The sequence below is a fragment of the Desmodus rotundus genome, chromosome 9 (assembly GCF_022682495.2).
Source record: "Desmodus rotundus isolate HL8 chromosome 9, HLdesRot8A.1, whole genome shotgun sequence".
Classification (NCBI taxonomy): domain Eukaryota; kingdom Metazoa; phylum Chordata; class Mammalia; order Chiroptera; family Phyllostomidae; genus Desmodus; species Desmodus rotundus.
This window is the reverse complement of record NC_071395.1, coordinates 105803766-105823803: the sequence shown is the minus strand read 5'-3', so window position 1 is coordinate 105823803 and position 20038 is coordinate 105803766. Positions and strand designations below refer to the sequence as shown.

General features: G+C 55.9%; 1 protein-coding gene across 9 annotated transcripts in view; it reads left to right on the top strand.

Annotated features, from left to right (window-relative positions):
• Positions 1-2081: 2081 nt before the first annotated feature.
• ZNF385C (zinc finger protein 385C) overlaps positions 2082-20038 on the top strand; it is a 51297-nt gene continuing 33340 nt past the window's right edge. For 7 of the 9 annotated variants that reach the window (XM_053911387.2, XM_053911392.2, XM_053911389.2 and 4 more), the window contains exons 1-2: positions 2082-2122; positions 10748-10799. In XM_053911387.2, the coding sequence (XP_053767362.1) occupies positions 10748-10799 (52 nt within the window). In that variant the 5' untranslated portion in view covers positions 2082-2122. Of the gene's footprint in view, positions 2123-10747; positions 10800-18305; positions 18418-20038 lie in introns of those variants that run through there. The other 2 variants (XM_045189940.3, XM_053911391.2) reach the window with 2 other exon arrangements.

Below are 20038 nucleotides of genomic sequence, written 5' to 3'. Positions count from 1 at the left end.
AGGGAGAGAAACATCAATGTGCGTTTGCCTCTCACGCACCCGCTACTGGGGACCTGGCCCACAACCCAGGCATGTGCCCTGACTGGGAATCAAACTGGCTACCCTTTGGTTTGCAGGCCAACACTCAATCCACTGAGCCACACCAGCTAGGGCTCTTTTTTTTTTTTTTAAGACAATTGTTTAATTTTTTTAGTTGTTAATTTCTTACTGTGCCTAATTTATACATTAAACTTTATCCAGTATGTATGTATAGGAAAAAACAGTATATGAAAGGTTTGCCTGTGGTTCCAGGCATCCCCTGGGGGTCCTGGAACATACCCCCAGGGATAAGGGGACTACTGGGCTAGGAATCACTGCGGTTGCCCTTGGCCCTTTGACACTCCTTCCCTGCGAAGCCAGGTTTATTTTCTGAGGCTCCCCATAAATTAAAAGTAAAGAAATGGGAAAATGGTGTAGAAAGTGTGTAGTATTTTAAAAACAGATTTGCTGAGGCGTAACTGACGAAATAAACTACATATTTATAGTGTTTAATTTGATAGGTTGTGACGTATGTATGCACCTCCACAATCAAGATAACGAGCACAGATAGCCACCACCCTCAAAACTCTCCTTGCACCCTTAATAATCCCCTTCCTTCCCTCCCCATCCATGGATCTGCTCTGTCGTGTATTTGAGGGTTAAAAGTTTTGTTTTTTAACACCCCTCTTTTTTGGCTATCATGTAACCTTATTTGGAGAGACCATCAGAAGTCTACATTTGAGAGCCATTAAGATCCATCATACCTGTCCCCTCCCCCTCATAACAGGCTCCACCCCCAATGACCCCCCCCCACACCTTCCCCTAACCCCCAGGTCATTTCCCCTGGACTTGGGAGAGGCTGAGGGGATCTGAGGGGTAGGCATGGAGGCGGGGGAGGTTATAAAGGCCTAAATTTTCTGTTCTCATTTTAACAAGAAAGAAAGAAAGAAAAAGAAAGGCAAGATCTAGGTTGATTCTTCAGGGAAAGGTCTATTTCTGTAGTAGGAGGCCCAGCAGGCAGGAGTCACCTTCAGGAGGAAGGGAGGGGGCTAGGGCAGCGATTCGAGAGCAGGATGGCAGTCCTTCCCGCCGTCTAACCTCATCTCCCGCTCGTCCTTGGGCCTGTTTCAGGGTGGAAGAGAAAAAACACGCTCTCCCCTGCCCAGTACCTTCTTTCTTCAATCTGCCTCTTCCCTGATTGAGAGCTAAAATTCCAGTTCTAGGCTTTTGGGTTTGCATCCCGCCGAAAGAGTGTACCCTTCTTTGCCAAAGGCTCCTCTTCCAACTAATCACCTCTTTTTTCCCTTCTGTCCCATCGTCACCTCTTGGGGTCCCTTCTGCATCCGCTCCCACTTCAACTTCAGTTGTTATCACCTCTGCCAGCAACGTGCCTCTTACAGGTCAATAAAATTAGCGACAGGGGGCAGAGGGAGGGGCGGGGGCCCAGGGGTGCTAAGCCCAATGGCCTTGAATGCGGCTGGACGCACGGAGTCCAGAAGCCTGTCATTCCAGGGCTAAACTGTGACAGCTGAGGGACCTGAGCGGCGTCGGGGGCCGAGGGGGGTTGTGCTGCAGGGAGAGAGATGCACCGAGGAAAAAGACGACCAGGGCACCTAATGCTCCCCTCAGTGGTCTGAGCACCTGGGTGGTGGACCCTGACTTTAGAGGGGGTGTCCTATCGTGCACCCACCTAACCAAGCTGGGAGAGTTTTCTTGAGTTCAGATGGGAAGGGGAACTCAGGCAAAGAGGGGTTCCCACGCTTTCTTCCTCGTGTGAGGGGTCTTCACATGGAGCCACAGCCTCCAGGGCAAGGTTGCCTGAAGGAGGGGGTTTCATGAGGTCCTCAGGACCCAAGCATCCTAACTTCCCAGCCCTCAGAAAAGCCAGAGCCCCAGACCTGCCTAGTGGCTCCCCCCTTCCTCCCCACCTGAATCATCCGGTCCACCCACCCGAGGGAGACTCAGGGTGGGGCTAGGCCGCAGCTCCCCTTCCCAGGCCCCGCCCCCGGCCCGCCCCGCCCCTACCCTGGCCAGCCCAAAGCTGCCGTGCTCCGGAGCGCAGCGAGAGCAGGTGGCCACGGCGGGCTCGGTCTCTGCCCCGCAGGTAAGTCAGCGACGCGGTCTGGTCCACGCGGAGGACCTCGAGGGCAGGATGGGAGAACAAGGCAGCCCCTTATACCTGTCCTGTGCCCTCGTCTCGAAACTGGGGGACTCTAAGGAACTGTGAGGATATCTCTCAGCTCTGAGTGCCGACGCCCAGCATCCAGCGGGTGGGACTAAACTCTGGGCAAGTTCCGAGGATCCTGGCTGGTTATCCCTGATGCCAGGTCGGCTCCGATGGATGGGAAAGGGCAGAAAGCACAGCTTTCTGCAGGAGAGCCGGTTGGGCTTGGTGGCTGCAGGGCTCGGCGGCGTAAGGATCCTCACTGACTAGCGTGCCCCAGGCCTCACCCAAGGGCAGCACCCTACCCGCCCCCTCGTAGAGAGTGGTGGGGTGGTCCCAACAGCTTCTGTTCTGTGTGCACAGGAGGTGAGGGCCAGTGTCCAGCTGAGCTGGGGCCTGGGCTTTCTGATGAGCTGCGGGGCACCTGCAGCACTTATTTACACCTGGGTACAGGTGTGCAAGGGTGAGGGGATGAGGGAGAGAGGTTGTCCAGATGGCCTGGGGGACCTAGAGGCCCGGGAAACAATTAGATTTTTTCTGTGTCCGAGTCTCAGAGTCAGATGGGGGAGGAGATCACAGAGGTAGCCATGGGGTGGACTTGTACCTTCTGTGTTGGTATTTGGGCTGCAGAAGAGGGGTCCTGCTTCCCAGAACTTCAAGGAAGTCTTCCTGGAAAAGGAGGTCCTGCTTAGAGCTCTGAGTCACAAAGGAGAGTCAGATGTCAGGCCTCCGTGCAGGGCTGGGGTGGAGCAGAGGACCCACTGGACTGCAGAACAGAGGAAAGTCAGCATACTGCCACGGATCCAGCCAGGACGCCCTTGACCTTCTAGGTCATCGCAAACCTACAGACAGACCATGTCCAAGCTCAGGTGGGAGGGCTTCCTGGCGTCTAATTTCCCTGTCCCATTGTTTCTTCCCAGCACACACTGTCATTGTCAGGAAGTTCTTTCTTATACTTGACCTTCATCCCTTCTGCTTCCGTGCCAGCTTCTTGCTTCTGGGAGGCAATGTGCTATAGTGGAAACAGTGGGGGCTTGGGAGTCAGTTTGACTTCAGTTCCATCACCTCCACCCACTGTGTGACCTTGGACGAGTTACTTAACCTCTTTGAGTTCACTTCCCCACCTGTAAAATGGGGATAATAATAGAACCCAGCTCATAGGGTGGCTTCAAGGATTAAGTGAGAACGCGCCTGTAGAGCACTGAGCACAGTGCCTGGCGCCTGGTGAGGGCTCAACAAGTATAAGTGTCCCCTCGTGTGTGGGACAGCAAAGCCGAACTGCAGGGGGTGGAGGGTGGAAGTTTTTTTTAACTTGGCCGGAGAGAGCCATGCTGTTCACCCCCACCATTCCCTCAGCGCCCACCCTCTGCCAGTCCCGGATCTCTGCTGGGCCTGTCTGGGTTGCCTAGGGCCCCTCACCACCTCCTCTCTTCATCACCGTTTTTGTCTCCAGGGTGAGGAGAGGGGCCCCAGCAGGGCAGGGGCCAGTGGAAGCGGGAGCCCACTTGGGACTGTGCCGCGGAGGAGCACACTGGCTCAGACACCCCTCTGAAAAGATGTTCCCTTGTCATCGCCTCCCTGCCCTCCCCACCGCCAGAAAGCCACAAGGTGGGGTCAAGCCACACTTTTTCCAGGAAGATAAATAACATAAGAGACTGAAAGTCCCGTTTGGGGACCGTCCAAGCAGCCCTCTGACAGAAAGGCAGCCCCAGTCCCTCGCCTGCGGTCTGCAGGCTGCTGGGGAAGGCGAGGCCCCGGTAAACCTGGGCAGGGGAGGGTGCCTGTGCTCTGCCGGGGTGCTGCTCTGGCCACCGCCCTCCCTGTGGGGTGCACAGTCAGCAGGGCCAAGGGGGAGACCCTCCTCATCCCCTTCCAGACCACATTCTCCATGCCTGTGGCTCTGGAGGCCCCTGCCCAGATGGCCACCAGCTTGTTCCCAGATCGCGCAAGCCTGTCCCTTGGGCCTGTCCTTCCCCGGGCGGGTTATGCACGAGGTGTGCACCAGAGGGGCAACTGGAGACCGCTAAGGGCAGCTGTTTGCAGGGCATGCAGATGCAACTAGGATGTGAGGCTGGGCGTCCACATGCGTGCAAGCGAGTCCCTTGTCATGCAGAAAGAAGCGGGCAGTAGGAAGGGGCGGGATGGCAGGGGTCAGGGTGGAAGTGGGGCCGTTTCTCCCTCCATAGCATTGTCCTCCCGCAACACTCCCCAGAGTCAGAGATGTCTAGGTTGGAACCTGGGCTTCCAGGTCGTTAGGAAAGTATATTTTAATTAACGGTTGGTTTGTTCCATTTATAACTTTTAAATATTGAGATATGTGTATGTGGGCCCCCATTTGTCCTCTTGTCCCAGGCGCTACAAATGTCAGGGTGGGCCTGGCAGCGCCTGGGACCACCCCCGCTATTTGGCGAACCCCCTTCCTGCCAGCCACCCCCAGTATGGCAGTGCTCCTGTAACCCAGGGCGTAGGACACCTCCCTGGGACCAGGAAGGAGTGTCAAGGTGAAATGAAGACTGTCAGCTGTCACCAACGAGCAGTCCCCCCTTGGGCCTCCTGACCTCATTCTCCACCCAAAATTGGGACAATTTTTAAAAATGTCCTGTGATGCTTAAGAGGGAAAGGATGAGCAGGAGAGAGGTTGCTTATCCCCTCAGCGTGCGGAGGGTATGGGCAGTCACTGGACCCCAGGAGCAGGGAGGGAGCTGAGTGGGGCTACGGCAGCAGGAAAGATGGAAGTTAGACTGGGGGAAGGACTGGGGGCCAGGCCGCACTGCCCCTCCAGTTGCCCTTCTCAAAGAGCCGTGTGCCCGTGGCCAGGACGGAAGCCACGTGTCTGCAGTGTGGGTCCTCCTGAAAGTTTGCGTTTGGGCTTTGGATGGGGACGGTGAGGGCAAGCCGGCCAGGCGGTGGGAGTCATCCCCCGTGGGAATGAACGGCATGTCGCTCTTGACTATAATTGGATGCCCTGTGGCCCCTGGACACTCTGTCTGTCCAGAAGAGAGGGCTGTGTGGCCTTTCCGTGGCCATCTCTGACTCACTCCGGTCCACCTGGGCTGTTCGAGGATCCTACCTGCCACCTGGGCCTCCTCAGTGCTGCGAGGTGCTTGATGGAACTTGACACACACACACACACACAGTCACACTTGGACACTCACACACCCAGGCATGCATGCCCCGTACACTGACACACAGATGCTGCTGCACACAGCTGCACACCCCTAAAACTGCTTCAAGCGCAATCGTGGGAACAGACCCCCCAGACCCTCCCTGCACATGACTTGCATACCCCCGAGCCTTCACCAAGGTCTCAGTCTCACTCTCCCCCATCGCTGACTTTTCATTCACCTTGGGTGACCCGGCAGCTCCGTGGCCAGGGGCCAGATGCCTGCAGTGGTTCAGTGTGGGGGACAGAAGGCAGCAGCGCCAACCTGCTGGGACTCCTCGCGAACCCCACCAGGCTTGATGTCTGGCACCTCTGCTGCCCCAGGTCTCACAGGGGCTGTCTCCAGGTCCTGAGTCCCTCTTAGTGCCTCTGTCCCTGTGTTGTTTTGGGAGCCTCTTTCGCCTCAGCCCGTAAGTGTGTCCGCCCCGCACCTCCTGCGTGCTCTCTGCCCGGCCCGGCCCCTGCTCCTGTGTCTGTCCAGTTCTGTGGGTCTCTCCTCTCTCCCTGTCTCTGACGCTTTTTTATTCCGGGGGTCTTCCTGTCTTCGTGTAACCCAGACTCTGTATGTGTGTCTCTGTCTGTCTGTCTCTCTGGTTTTCTCTGTGTGTTTCTGCCCTTCTAGCTGTCTGTCTGTCTCTCTCTCTCTCTCACACACACACATCCCCACTCTCTCCTGTCTCACAGCGCTGTCTCTGATAGTGAGGCATCTCGCAAGTCTGCCTTTCTGTGTCTATATTCCCGTCTTTTCCTCTCTCCATTGCTGCCTTTGAGTCTGGGCGTGTGTCTCTTCGTTCTCTCCCTGTCTTATTCTCGCGAGGTGTCCCAGGGGAACAGGACAGCCAGATGTCTCAGAGTGTAGAAGAAGGTGGCAAAGCCTCCGGGGTAGGGGGCCGCCATCATTTCTGGGCCCCTGCAGTGCCAGGCAGAGAGTCAGCGGGGATATCAGGCTCCAGAGAGGACAGAGCTCGGCCCGTCTCCCCCAGCTCCTCTGCTGAGAACTTAAGACCTTGGGGTCTTTGGCTCCAGACTCTGGAAGGTTGATCATCAGCGACAAGGCCTGGGAGCAGGGCTGGGGGTTCAGGGTGATGAAGGAGAGAGCCCCTGTCTTTCTGGTTGATCTGATTGACTGAGCTGAGGGAAGGGTGAAAAGGACTTGGAGTCCCCCTCAGAAGAGGCGTAGACCTGAGTGGGGCTGAATTGACACTTTTCTTTTTCCTTGAAGCAGTCAAGCCCAGCGCACCCACCCCAGCCCCAGCTTCCTGCTCCAAACCACCACCGCACTCCCCACCCTGTTCCAGAAATTTCCGCCAACTGCCCCTGGGCCCTGGGGCCTGTTCAAACAGCCTCCCTGCCTCACTCCCAAGCCCCCCCACCCCCACAGGACTCTCCTTGCTGCCACGGCTTCTCGCACAGCAGCGGCTGTGTTGGCTGTTTGTTTGACTAAGGTTTCCTCGGGTGGGGTGAAGACCAGCTCCACAGATGCTTCTCTCCACCTCGGATGCCCCCCCGGCAGGAAGCCAGGCCCCCCCTCCCACGCTCCCTGTGCCTGCGCTGCCCTCCCAGGGCCCCCACAGGCCTCTCCCACATCCCCAGGCCCCAGACTCCTCTGCGCTCCTGACCCCAGGTCTGTCCATCCCTACATCCGACGCCAGACACCCCCCTTTCACTGGACAGGCAGGGTAGGGAGGTCCAAGACACCCCCACCTCACCCCTGGTGGAGGGGAGGGAACATGCCCAGGGAAGGCACTGGGACCTGGCACACTTAGGTTCTCTGCGGGATCCCAAAAGGGAACACGCGGGGTGTGGTCTTCGGAATGTGGGAGAGGTCTGCCCACCTCTCATTTGACAGGCTTGACCCAGCGAGAGGGAGACTTCAGCAGAGGGACAATTCCGTAATGAGTGTGGTGCCCCTCCCAGGACCCCTCCCAGGATCCATCCCAGAAGACCTCCCTGGATCCCAAGGGCCTTTTCATCCCTGGGTTTTCTGTGGTGCCGTACTGTATACAGAGCTGTCCCATCCCGCCCTGTGAGCACCCAGAAAGGTAACAGATCCCCGTTCAGACGGAGTCTGACTCTAGCCCAGGTCTCCTCGCTCCCCACAGCTGGGCCTCCTCCCCACACCAAGCTAGCTGCCCTTGGGCAAAAAGAACCCCGGGGTGTAGCCATGTCTTGTCTCTCCCTGCATCTCCCCCTCGCCCATGTCTCCTCCGTCTCCATCGGCCTGCAAAGGAGGTTCCCGTCCCCACCTGTGTTTCTGGCTGGGAAAGGAGTGTAGGAACAGGTAGCATTCTGTGACCTCGTTCTGAGATCTGTTGTCCTAGTTAGCAGCTTCCTGAGGGGAGAGGGACACGAGAAGCTTTTAGAGATGGTTTCAACCATTCGGGTGCTAACTGGGAATGAGACTGTCCCCAGGTTGAGTCTGGGGACAGCTATTCCCAGGCTGCAGGATGAGATGTGGGGGCAGAGAGGCCAGAGAGGGGATCAGGAAGTTTCCCCAAATAGCCTGGCCAGCAGCCAGCCCGGCCCAGGGTGGAGGGGCAGCTCAGCTGGGGGGGCAGCTGGCCAGTTGGCACATGGGCCTGGACCTTGGGAAGCTGGGCAAGGGGCAGAAATGAAGCGGGACTAGTCCCGTCTCCTCTTCTCTCTCCTGCTGAAATGCGCTTCTCCGGAATGTGGTGTCATGAGTGAGGGCGAGATGGAAGTGGAAGAGTATTGTCTATACCCTGTTCCTTTTCTCTCTCAGGGGCCCTTGTGAGCCCCTGCCCCTTCTCCTGCCCCCCACCCCAGTGACACTGATTTATTGATTCATTCGACAAATACGTACTGAGCACCCAGTACGTGTTATACTTGCTAGGCCCAGCCCTGGGAACTCAAGGAGGAATAGATAGGGTGAATAAGACAGAATACAAGGAGGCGGGAAGGAAATCTACCTTAAGGAGGGCAACGAGGGAAGGCCTCTCAGGGAGGCACTATTTCAGCATCAGCCCTGAGAGGGGAGAGAGGAGCCAGGAGGGCAAGGGTGCTCCAGCCGGAGGGAACAGTCTCAAGAACCAGAAAGCTCTGAGGTGAGGCGGGGCTTGCTGTGCTCGGGGACAGAAAGAGCCGAGTGTGGCTGGAGTGTCAGGAGCTAGGGAGGGAAGGACACGAAAACAGATCAGAATATTCTGACCTGGATTTTTTGACCCCAAGGATGTTTTGAACGCAAACATTTTAAACCAAAACATACCAACACTAGAGAATTTTTTAGAAAGTGTTTTCCAGTTTGAATGCTATTCATTTAATTTAATTCCTTAATCAGATTTTCCCTTTTTTTTTCTCTATGGCACAGTTAAACAAATTTCCATTTTTTCATTCCATTTTAATTTTACTGATATTATTTTCACTGGCATCAATTCTGTATAAATTTTTTTAGAAGACATTTTATTTATTTTTTTAGACAGAGGGGAAGGAAGGGAAGGAGAGAGGGACAGAAACATCAATGTGTGGTTGCCTCTCATGTACCCCCTACTGGGGACCTGGCCTGCAACCCAGGCCTGTGCCCTGACTGGGAATTGAACTGGTGACCCTTTGGTTCACAGGTTGGCGCTCAATCCACTGAGCCACACAAGCCAGGGCCAATTCTGTATAAATTCTGATGCCAAAATTCATTGATCAATTTGGCATTTGATCAACCTTTCCTGACACTGGTCTCTGTCGTTGTGCCACTAACTGGGTAAACTCTCCAATTGTATAAAGTTTAAATTAAAAAAAAAGATTTGTGGTCAAGATTGGATTCTTCTGTCCATCACAGTCAATAACAAATCTTCTCGTATCCAGTTCTAACCATCTTCTATCCAGTTCTAGCCCGTATCCTCAGGTGAAGAGTTGTAGTGATACCTCAGTTCATCTGTAGGAGGGATCTAGTCGAAGGGGTGGGTTGGGAGAAAAGAATGACAGGGTAGGATTCTCTTCCAGCAAAGGAGAAGGCTTTTGAGCACCCATTATGTGTTATGCTTGTGGTTTCGAGGTTTTCAGCAGGAGAGTGACACAATCAGATTTCCCTTTTTAAAAGGCTCCTCTGCCCTGGTTGGTGTGGCTCCATGGGTTGGGCGCTGGCCTGCGAACTGAAGGGTTCCAGGTTCGATTCCCTGTCAGGGCACCTGCCTGGGTTATGGGCCGGCCAGGTCCCCAGTGCAGGGGGGGAGGAGGGCAGCCTGTGGGAGGCAACTGATCAATGTATCTCTCACACATTGATATTTCTCTCCCTCTCTTTCTCCCTCCTTTCTCCTCTCTCTAAAAAATAAATAAATATTCCTCTGGTCATGTGAAGAACAGCCTGGCCAGGGAGGGCAGTCAGGGGACTCAGGGTTGTTGTGTCAATGCAGCCAGTGAAGAAAAGTGAATGGATTGAAGAAAGATGAGGGAGGTAGAAAGGGCAGCGTACCATATTTTTTGGACTATAAGATGCACTTTCCCCGCCAAAAATTTGGGAGGAAAATGGGGGTGCATCTTATAGTCCAAATGTAGCTTACCTGGCTCACTGGGGGGGAGGTGGTATTTATGTTATTAAATATTTTACCACATTTTTTGCTTCAAAATTCTTTTTCCTATTTTCCTCCTCTAAAACCTTGGTGCATCTTATGGTCCGAAAAATATGGTAATTTCTGTCCCACTCCCCAGGACCCCAGCACAGCCCTCCCCATGTGCCCAGAGTGACCTCCGTGTCATTCCCCACACCCTCAGCTCCTGCCCCACCCTTCCTCAGAGTCTGGCCCCTGGAGTTTGCACAGGGCGGAGACCAAGAACTGAGCTGTTTTCCTTGGGGCTCCCTCCGAGTCTCTCTCCTGACTGAATGCCGCTAAGGGTCAGGGTCAGGGTCAGGGATGCCCTGCTGAAGTTTGGCTGGGGGTGGCTTGGCTGGAGCAGCCAGGGCGGCTGCAGAGCTGGCAGTGAAACAGACCCAGACACAGGGCGCTTGTGCGGCCCCTGGCTCCAAGCTCAGGGTGTGACCCTGGGCAGGGGTACAAAGAGGCCTCTGTCAATCCGTGCAGGGCACAGAGCCCACCTGGGCCAGTCCCAGCGCCAGAGAAGAAGGGAGGTGGGCCTGGGGGTATTTGAAGAGAGAAGGCTTGAAGTGCACAGACCTGAGGTTTGGGTGTCAGCTGGGGCAGATCACTTCCTCAGGCTCATCACCTGGAAATGGAACCATAATCCTAGCCTCCCAGACCCAGTGCATCCCGGTGCAACATCAGGACCCCTTGGTTGACCAACGAAAGCATCACCTTCCTAGAATCATGTATTTTTAAACATTATTTAATGAACACAGTTATTACCTTGTGCCTGTTTGTGAAACAGTTTACAATTATTGATTCATTTCATCCCCGTAACGACCCCCTAAGGTACTCTTTATCCTTATTTTACAGATGGGGAAACTGAGGCATGGAAGTGGCCAAGGTGACACAGGAAGTGGCAGAGGTAGGATTTGAACCCAGGCAGTATGGGTGCGCTACTGTGCTTCCGGAAAGGAGGAGGTGGACGAACCTTAGGCCAGGCACCTGATTGGGGGCCTGGGTTCTTCAGTGGGGATGGAGCGTATGCCGGAGCGCCTCTGCACTGGGGAGCATAACTGCGATGACTCCCACCCCCAGTCCCGGCCCCCAGGGCAGGGCTTAGGGGTGCAGTGGGAGGGAGAGAAGCCAGGCTCCGGGAGAGGAGTTCGGGGCCCAGAGACCCAGGGCAGGAGAAGGGGCTGCCCCAGGGATCCCGAGGAGCAGGCTGCAAGCCCGGCATCTTTGGAGCAGGGGCAGCTGTGTGCAGGGGAGGCTGGGGCAGATGTGGTATTCCTTCAACACTAACGAGGCATACCCTGTGGGGTGCCAGGCTTTGTGCCACATACCTGACCCCTGGGAGCCCAGGTCTGGCCAGACTTGGTGCATGGACATGGGACAGAATGGCAGGGGGACTCAGCCCAGGGGCTGAGGGTACCGGGGTGGGGGGGCGGGGAGCGTCCACGCTCACAGCGGTGGGGACCTTCAGGCTTCACGATACTGGACTGGCTGAGAAAGGAGGCGGGGCCTCCCACTGAGGGGGAGGAGGTGGAACAGTGAGCACTGAAGCTGTAGAAGGTCCCAGTGGGCGTGGCCAGAATCCGCCTGCGGAGTTGTCTGGGTTGGGATGTGCTCTGCTACACGTGCCTCTACACCTGTCCGCTCTTCACAATGTCCTGCGCGCTTGTTAAAAAGGCAGACGCTGGGCCACACCCCTCCACTGAACCCTAACCCCTGGGACTGGGGCCCAGCCCAAGAGGCCTGACAGGCTCCACAGGTGATGCTCTGAAGGGCCAGGCACTTAGGAGTCCTGCAGGGCCCCGGGGGTTCTCACCCTTTGCAAATCAGAATCACCTGGGCAGAATTAAAAAACCCCAGCCACCCGGCCACAGCCCAGTCTAATCCTGTCGGAATCCCTGAGGAGGGGCTCAGGCCTCAGAAGTTTTCCAAGTTGCCCAGGCGATTCCAGAGAGCAGCCCTGGTTGAGGACCCGCAGGTAGGCCTGTCCTTCCTATCAGCCAAGACTGAGCTGAACTGTCTGCTTCCCAGAGAGGCCTTCTCTGGCTCCTTGTCCTCCTTGACCTTGTGTGCTAATCTGCTTGTTAGTGTGCTTGCAGGCTCTGCGGGCCCCCCCGCCCCCCCAGGGCCTTCGTTCACTGCTGGATCCCCAGGCATAGAATGGAGGGCCTGGCACAAAGTAGGTGTTTCAACAAATGTTTACTCAGTGAGTTTACTGAGCCCCTACTGTGTGCCAGCCACAAAGGGAGACACTCTCCCTACAGTGTCTCAATGCTTCTAACAACTCTATGAGGTAGACTATCGGGCCTGTTTTACAGATCAGAGAGGAGAAGCAACTTGCCCAAGGTCTGCCAGCTCCAGAGTCTGTCCTGGGCCTGAGCCGCTTCCCTGCCAAGGCCCGGAGCAGCCCTGCTGTGGGAAGCAGCCCAGCAGCCTGGGGGCTGGGCGGAGGGCCCGAGGGGGGCATGGGCCATGTTGAAACAGCCTGTCTTTGGGGCCTTTCTTGGAATCTCTTAGTTGATTTTGAAAGGCGTCCTTCATGGCCTGCAAGGGCCGTGTGCTTCTGCCTGCTGGACCTGTTTGAGAGGAGAACTCCTTGATGTGGTCAGCAGCTGCTCCTTGGCCAGGGGGACCGTGGCCACCCCACCATCTTCCTCAGCCAATAGGCTTGGAGGCTTTCCTCTCCCTCCGGCCCCAGGGGACCCTGGATTCTCAGGGTCATCCTCAGTCTCCCCCTGCCTCCATCCTTCTAAGGTTAGGATGGAGTAGGTTCCGTTTCTCACACTGAGGAAGGGGAAAGGACCCAAAGATCTGGTGGGGAGGCGGGGCTGGGAGGATTCTGCTGGACACACTAACTAAATAAAAGCATCAGGAAATGAAGGGTGGGTCAGGGAGGCTCAAAGATCTTAATTTCCACAGGGTTGATCCTGGCTGGTAGTCAGGGCCTCTCCCAGCCTCTTCTGAATGCAGCTCTTTAAGTAAAAGGGAAGGTAGCCAAGGTCCCGGTGAGGACCCCTGGGCTGTCAACCTTTCCTGTCCCTTCTGTGGAACAGTATGGGGAAGTCCCCCCAGTAAGCTGACTACCTTCTAGACTGCTGTTATTGCAGCTAATCTTCTATAGAGGGGGCCCTCCTTGCTGTGGGTGCCCCCATTCCTAGCCTTGTGTTCTCTCGCTCCAGCCTCTCCTACACAACCCAGGCAGTTCTGCCGAGCTGGGGAGGTTGAAATAATTTCTGTTGCATTGGCAATAAACACAAACTGAATGCAGCTCTGAGCTGGGAACGTTGGGGATGGGCTGGCAGCATTGAGGCAAGATGGTGGGCAGGAGGGGAGGGGTTTAGTCGGGGCATGGGGTGGACACCCTGGGTTGGGAGAGGGGATCACTGGCAAGGTTTTGGGGGTTCCATCCAGGCCCATTTCTCTTCTCCCCCACCCCTTTAGTTTGCAATGCACAGCTGAGAGGAAGTCCTTTCTGCAGTCTTACCTCTGTCCCTCCTGCTGTAACTAACAATGCCACACCTCACGACGCCATGGCTCTTTATAGCTTGCAGGGTATTTTCTATATATATTATCTTATTTAATCTTCTCAGCTGTCAGCTTGGGGTCAGGAGAGTTATTGGTTATTAGTATCGTTATCCCCCTTTCACTGGCTGGGAAGGAGGTGTGGAGGAAAGGGGGGTGTTCCAGTCACAGGTAAGTGGCAGAGCTGTGGCTGTGACCAGGATCCTGAGGTCATCTGGCCAAGGCCCAGGAGAGGGTGACAATGGCAAAGTCCGGGGAGTCCAGGGTGTCAAGGGTGTCAGCTGCCACTGTTTCTTTTTGGGCAAAGACTTTTAAAGTTTAATGTGATAATCTCATCCTGATTACTGCAAACTGAGGACGTCGGGTCCATCCAAGAATCCATTACCAGCCTCACATGAGGAGCGGGAGACTGCCGGGCCCTCCCAGCATCGCCGCCCCCTCTCATGCACGCTGGGGAGGGCTGAGCCTGGGTTTGTGTTTGTTTTTGTTTTGTTCCATTTTTAGTGGAAAGAAGGTGTTTCTAGATCACGGCAGAGACGATAAAGCAGGGACCCCCTACTTCAAGACCTGGACTGGGGGGCCCCAAACTTCCCTTTTACACCTGAGAAGTTCTTGTTCTAGAAAGGGGGTGCTGCAGAGTCTGGGCATGAGTCCCATCCGCAGGCATAGAAAGTCAGTCCAGGCAGGGGCGCAGGAAGTCATCACATCCCCCACCCCATTTTCCTAGCTGGGGAAGCCGAGCCTGTTGCTGCTGTCTCCACATCATGCCTGCTCAGAGCAAGCCAATTAGCACTGTGTCTGGTGCTGTGTTCCGAGTGCCTGTCTCATTATTTGGGGATTTATGTCTGGGTCACTGTGAAGGACAACTGTCACGGTTTCCATTGGGAGGAGCCTGGCCAGCCCGGGAGCCCAGGCAGCAGGAGGTGGTGCCACCCTGCTTGGGACAGGATGGGGATTTAATTTCAGGGGGATTTGCAATAGATGGGGAGCCGCCCTGGGCACATGGTGGCTCTGGGCTATTTTAGGAGGCCAAAGGCGGTGGGGGGGAGGGAGCACCGTGGACTTTTCAAGCCATAGGTGATTCTGCCCTTTCAGTGGCAATGGAAAGGACCCGTGATGGACCGGGCAGGCCAACCCAGCCCTGGGGCTTCTCCCCCCTGCCTGGATCCCAGCAGTCCAGCGTTATGATGCCATCCACCTCGGTCCAGGCAATGAGGACAGCAGAAGCTACTGGCCAGTCAGGGGTCTGTGGCTTCTTGCCTGAGCTCCTTGGCTACAAGGCTTTGCCCCAGCTTAGCCCTTGGTATTATTAGTATGAACAATTAGTATAACCATCTCATATCTTTGCAGTTGAAATTGCACTCAGGAAAGGCGCCATGAGGCAGGGGAAAGGGCACGGCCCTACGGCCAGGCACACCCAGGTTCTTTTCCCCACAGGCCACTTCCAAGCTGGTAATGTGGATTGCAAAGTCCCTCCACTTCTCTGAGCTCCAGTGTCCATCTTCAAAGCAGGGACAATAACACCTCGTTAACGATGCCCATTTATTCATCGGGCACATTCTGTCAGGGATGATCTCCTGTCTCCACCAGTGGTGGTGTTGTTTTACAGATAAAGAAGCCGAAGCTCAGAGAGGGACAGTAACTTGCCTAAGCCCATACAGCCCGTTCCATTGTTCACGCCCACACTCCACTCCTCAGACCCCGCAGGATGTATCGTTCGCTCATCTTCGGTGTGCCGGGCTGCGGGTTTATCACAGACAAAGCAGAGGGAGAGGTGATAACGGGATGGGACTGGGCAGCAGTGAGAACAGAGTGGCCCAACTAGAAACTCAGCGGCTTTATTTAGACTCAGGGTCATTTTCTGGCCTGAGGTGGGCAATAACCAGGGGCCTGAACCCTTCCTTGAACAAGGGGTAGGTGTGCAAAGGGGCACCAGCACTACCTGGCACCTCCAGCTGTCCTTACGAAGAAGAGGTTTTTCTGTTTTCTTCCTCCTCACCCCACCTTTATAGCAAATAAATAAATAAACAAATAAATCAATCAATCACAGGGCATAGGGCACATTGGAATAAGGTCTTTAGAGGCACTATGGCGTAGAAGAAAGAGAGACTAGAGTTTGGAGTCAACCAAACAGGATTTGCCTCTACCCCTTTCTGGCTGTGTGTCCTTGGGCAAGTAAGATAACCTCTCTGAGCTTCCCTTTCCTTATCTTCAACGTGAGGAGAAGAACGTGGCTTTTCAGGGCTATTAGGAGGATAAAATGGATCCAGAAAGTATGGGGAGGGCCTGGAATGGCCCCACAGCGAGGGCAGGGCTTTGTCTGTGTGGGGGCTGGAGTGTAGGAGAGTGTCTCTGTGGCCGCATAAGCTGGCACCTGTGGTTCTGGTCCACAAGCTGGTCCTGCTGAGTGATTCGGACAGGCTGGGCGGGCAGGGCAGCCAGCAGGCCTGAACCTAAGGTCTGGTGCTCAGAGTTCAAGAAATCGCTCTATTGGAAGAAATCAATCAATCGGTCAATCAGTCACTCTATTGGCAACTAGATGGGACGCTGAACTTGTCAGCGTATTACGTGAACATAGCCCTGGGGGGTGTCGTGGACCTCCAGCTCCACATAGAGCTGGCTCGGTGATGCAGAAAAGCTACGGGATGGGCAGCATTAACAGAGGACCGTGCTGAGGAGGGGACCAGGTGAGTCTCTCCCTTTCTCTGTTCTAAGGGGGACATCGAAAGCTTGAATACGTTTAGAAAGATAGGACTGGAATAATAAAACACCTAGAAACCATGTAATCAACACATTTTCATTAAGTTGCTTTAGTACAGGTCACTTGGCCTCCATGTGAGGTACTGGGCAGAAGGGAACAAGTAAAGGCCTGGAGTTAACCCACTCAGTGCAGTGGGGTGTCCAGAGCGGGGTTTGGAAGAGACAGTTCCATACACAGTGATAAGTGCAGTGTTAGGGACCCACACAAGGCACCCTGGGAGCACCTAGGAGGGGCTTCCTCCTGGGGATGGGAATGGGGAAGGGGAAGAATAGCTGAGGGAACTGGGTTTCTTCAGCTGGGAGAAGAGATCTCTGAGAAAGAAGCTGCCATACGCTTTTAGCTGGCTGTGGAAAGTGGAGTGTACTTTTTTCCAAAGGACCAGGGAGTAGATCTAGAGCCAGTGCATGGCATTATGGGAAATCAGCTTTCAGCCCCCTGCACCAACCCCGTAGCGATGCAGTTTCTATCACTGACAGCTATCCAACAATGAAGTGGGCTGTCACGGGCGGCCGTGACCTCCCCGTCATTCACATGTTCATGCAGAGGCCAGGGGATAGCTTGTGAGGGACGAGTCACAAAAAGGACAGTATGAGCTCTAAGGCCCTTTCCAAGTCTCCAGCTCTCTGTGGACAGTCAGGATGTGGACTGTGAGGGGCACCGTGATGGGATCAAGTTCGAGGACGTGTGCGCTGCGGGATGGCAAGTTGCACGCGGCGTGCTACGACTGCCATCCTCACCCTGGACGCGTTATTATTACTTTTTTTAGTAACTGCTTCGTTAAGATTTGTCACATACCATACAACTCCCCTATTTATAGTGTACAGTGTAATGTGGATTTATGTTTAGAGAGGAAATGAGTTCTTGGATTCATTCAGCAAGTGTTTGTCGAGCATCTCAGGTACGCACCCAGCTTTGTGCTAGTGCTTTGGGTACCCAGGAAGTAAAAGCCCTGCCCTCCTGAGGGAGACAGGTGAGTCTCCAAGCAAACGGACTATGTCTCAGGAGACCTGCTCAAAGAGAAATTAACCAGGGCCTGGGACAAAGAATAAGGGGGCTGGGGACACCAGGCCTGGGAAGGCGACTTTGGAGCTGAGGCTTGAGCAACAAGTAAACAGCCCTCTGAAGCTCAGGGAGGGGCTCCAGGCTGAGGACACAGCAGGGGCAGAGGCCTCAAGGTGCGGGGAGTGAGCTGCTTTCTGGGTGTGAGGACCAGAAAGGGGTGCTGGAATGCTGGGCAGCAGAGGTGGGGGCATTGCCAGGGCCCCCCGCCCCAACAGGGGGGCCTCCTCTCCAGATGGTGTGGCCCACACGAGGCCTGCCAGAGCATGAGGTGGGTGGGCAGTGCTGATACATCTTGTGGCATACAAGAGCCATTTCTGTCCCCTTTCTTGGGGACTTGCTTTCTTCCCATTACTGCCTCCCCCATACGGAAAGATGCCCCCAGCTCCTGCCTCCCGCCCTCCCCTGCTTGGCCCTGTGCTCCCGTGTGGTGCCCAGGACCCACACACTGATTCCCTGGGAGGACGCAGAAACGAACCCCAGCCTGAGGCGGGGTGAGGTTTCCCCAGCAGGCCCCCTCTCGCTGTCTCCCCGGACCTCCAGAAACGCTTCCTAGGACCGGCCTGGAGTCTCCCATTTGGTGCTCGTTTCCTGTGTGACTTGAATCAGTCACTTAATGTCCCCAAATCTTTCACTTCCTGCTCTGCAAAATGGGGATCAAACCAATCCCAGCAGAGTAGTTATGAGGATTGACTGCGATCCCTCCTGGCACCCCGTAGGTGCTCCACGAATGTCAGCTTCCTCCTTCTCTCTGAGCTTCCCCCCAACAAGAGGGCCAATTTGCAGGGGGTCAGGGAGATGACAGGAGGCCAGTGGGAGATGGCCACTTTGGGGTCCCCTTCCCCGAATCTGGGACGCCTGGGAAAGCCGAAGGGCACTCAGACCTGGCCCGCCAGCTGTAAGGAAGAAACTCCGCAGCCCTTCTGCGGGAGAGCCCCGCGTGCCTCCTTTCCAGGGAGCGCGCAGCCCCTCCGTGGCCCGCTTGCCCGGCTCGCCTGGGCTCCGCTTGGGGCGGCGCGGTTCTTGGCACCTGCTCTGCCTGGGCCGCCCAGGGGCGGGCTTGGGAGACTCGGCGGCAGCTCAGGGACGCAGCGGCCCAGGACTCACCCGCCGCACACCTCTGTATCGCCCTGGGTGGCCACGAGCGGCTAGATGCAGCCCTGCCCGGGTCGAGAGTACCCTTAAGGTAGGTGCCAGCGCACCCCATCCCGGACCCACATGCCGCTGGGGCTGAGCGCCCGCGGGGGGCCGGCCGTGCACTGGGAGGGGGTGTAGGTGGCTCTGTGGAGCTGCGGGCAGTGGCAAGGACCTTGCCCCACCTGGAGTTGGGGGAAGATGGGAGACAAGAACCCCAGCTTAGCGAGAAACCGAACTTGAGAGAGGGGACGATGAAGGTGATGGTAAGAAGGACTTCTAGCTCCTGGTAGGGGAAGGGTGGCTGGGGACCACCGGGCAAGGAGGGTGAGACCTCCACCTTAAGGAGGGGACCATTCTCTGGAGTTGGGCTTGACTCACTGCCTTGTTTTCCTGTGGAGTTTAGAGAACCCCCAAAATCAATCCACCCGTATCAGTCTCTGGGGTAGAGTTGAATGGAAGGGTTGAGGGAAGGGAGGTATATCCTCTTTTGGGGGGTGCAGAGATCACACTTTCTGGCTCCTCCACCTTCCTCCATCACAGCCATTGGAGGCCTTCGTTCCGCCCCTCCCCCTTCAAGCAGACTGCCTCCTCTTCAGCAATGGGCGTAGTGTGGGCCCTACTGGCCTGCTTCCTACCTACAGCTCTTTTATACCTTCAGGGGGCCTCCCCAACTCTCCTCCCTCTGGCTCCCGGGACTCATTCCCCCAGCACGATTTGACGTGCTGATGGTGTGGCCACCATGCACGGGGGGGAGTGGGGTTTGGGGGAGCTGTGCCAGGAGCCTGGGCCCTGCTGTCCATAGGAGGTGGCCAGGGGGCCTGGGGTATCTCCTGTACAAGTCAGGTTTCCCAGGCCTTGCCTGGCAGCCACAGGCTAGAAAAGGTGGCACTGAGGCTAATACGCCCGTCCCACCCCCCGCCCCCACCCCCCAAACCCACCACCTTAGAGGCAGCTCTGTGGACCCTGCAGGGAGAAATGCAAGTTACAGAGCAAGAAGGACTTCCTTTCTGAGTGTGTGTGACTTGAGGGTCTTGGGGGGAGTCTCCCTGCCCAGGAGAGCCAGCCCCTGTCTTTGGGGGTGTCAGGAGGGCCTCTGGAACCCCCAACTACTAGAAGGTAAGAACAGAGCAGGCTGGGGGAGGGGAAACAGTAAGGGACAGTGACTTCATTCCTGGACCATTATTCTCCTTCACCTCCCATGCCCTCCCTCTCTCCCTTCCTTGGAGCCCGAGTGTTGACTTTCAGCACCTCTTAGCCAGCTCACTCCTGAATTCCCCAGCACCCAGAAGTCCAAGGGAAAGGTGACAGGCTTCCTCTGTCACCACTTTGGATGGAAAGACAGCCACGGCTGCCTTGGTTTGCCCAGTGGAACACCCACACACACACCTGGCCCCTGACACCTGGATCAGTTGTTGTCCAGCCCCTAGGACCCCCTGCTCCAGCAAAGCAGGGATGTGTGGGCTGCAGGTGGGCACGGCTGGCCCCACTCAAGCCATCCTACCCTCTAGGTGGGAGTCTCTGCCTCCTCTGGGGAGTTTTGGGTGTGGCTCTAGGCGACGCCAGCTCTCTCTGGGCCCACAGGATGGCTGAGGCGGTACCATTCGGTGGTGACCACACAGTGAAGTGGGTGTTCCCCTTTCCTTACCCTAGGAAGGTGTCAGACTTGGGGG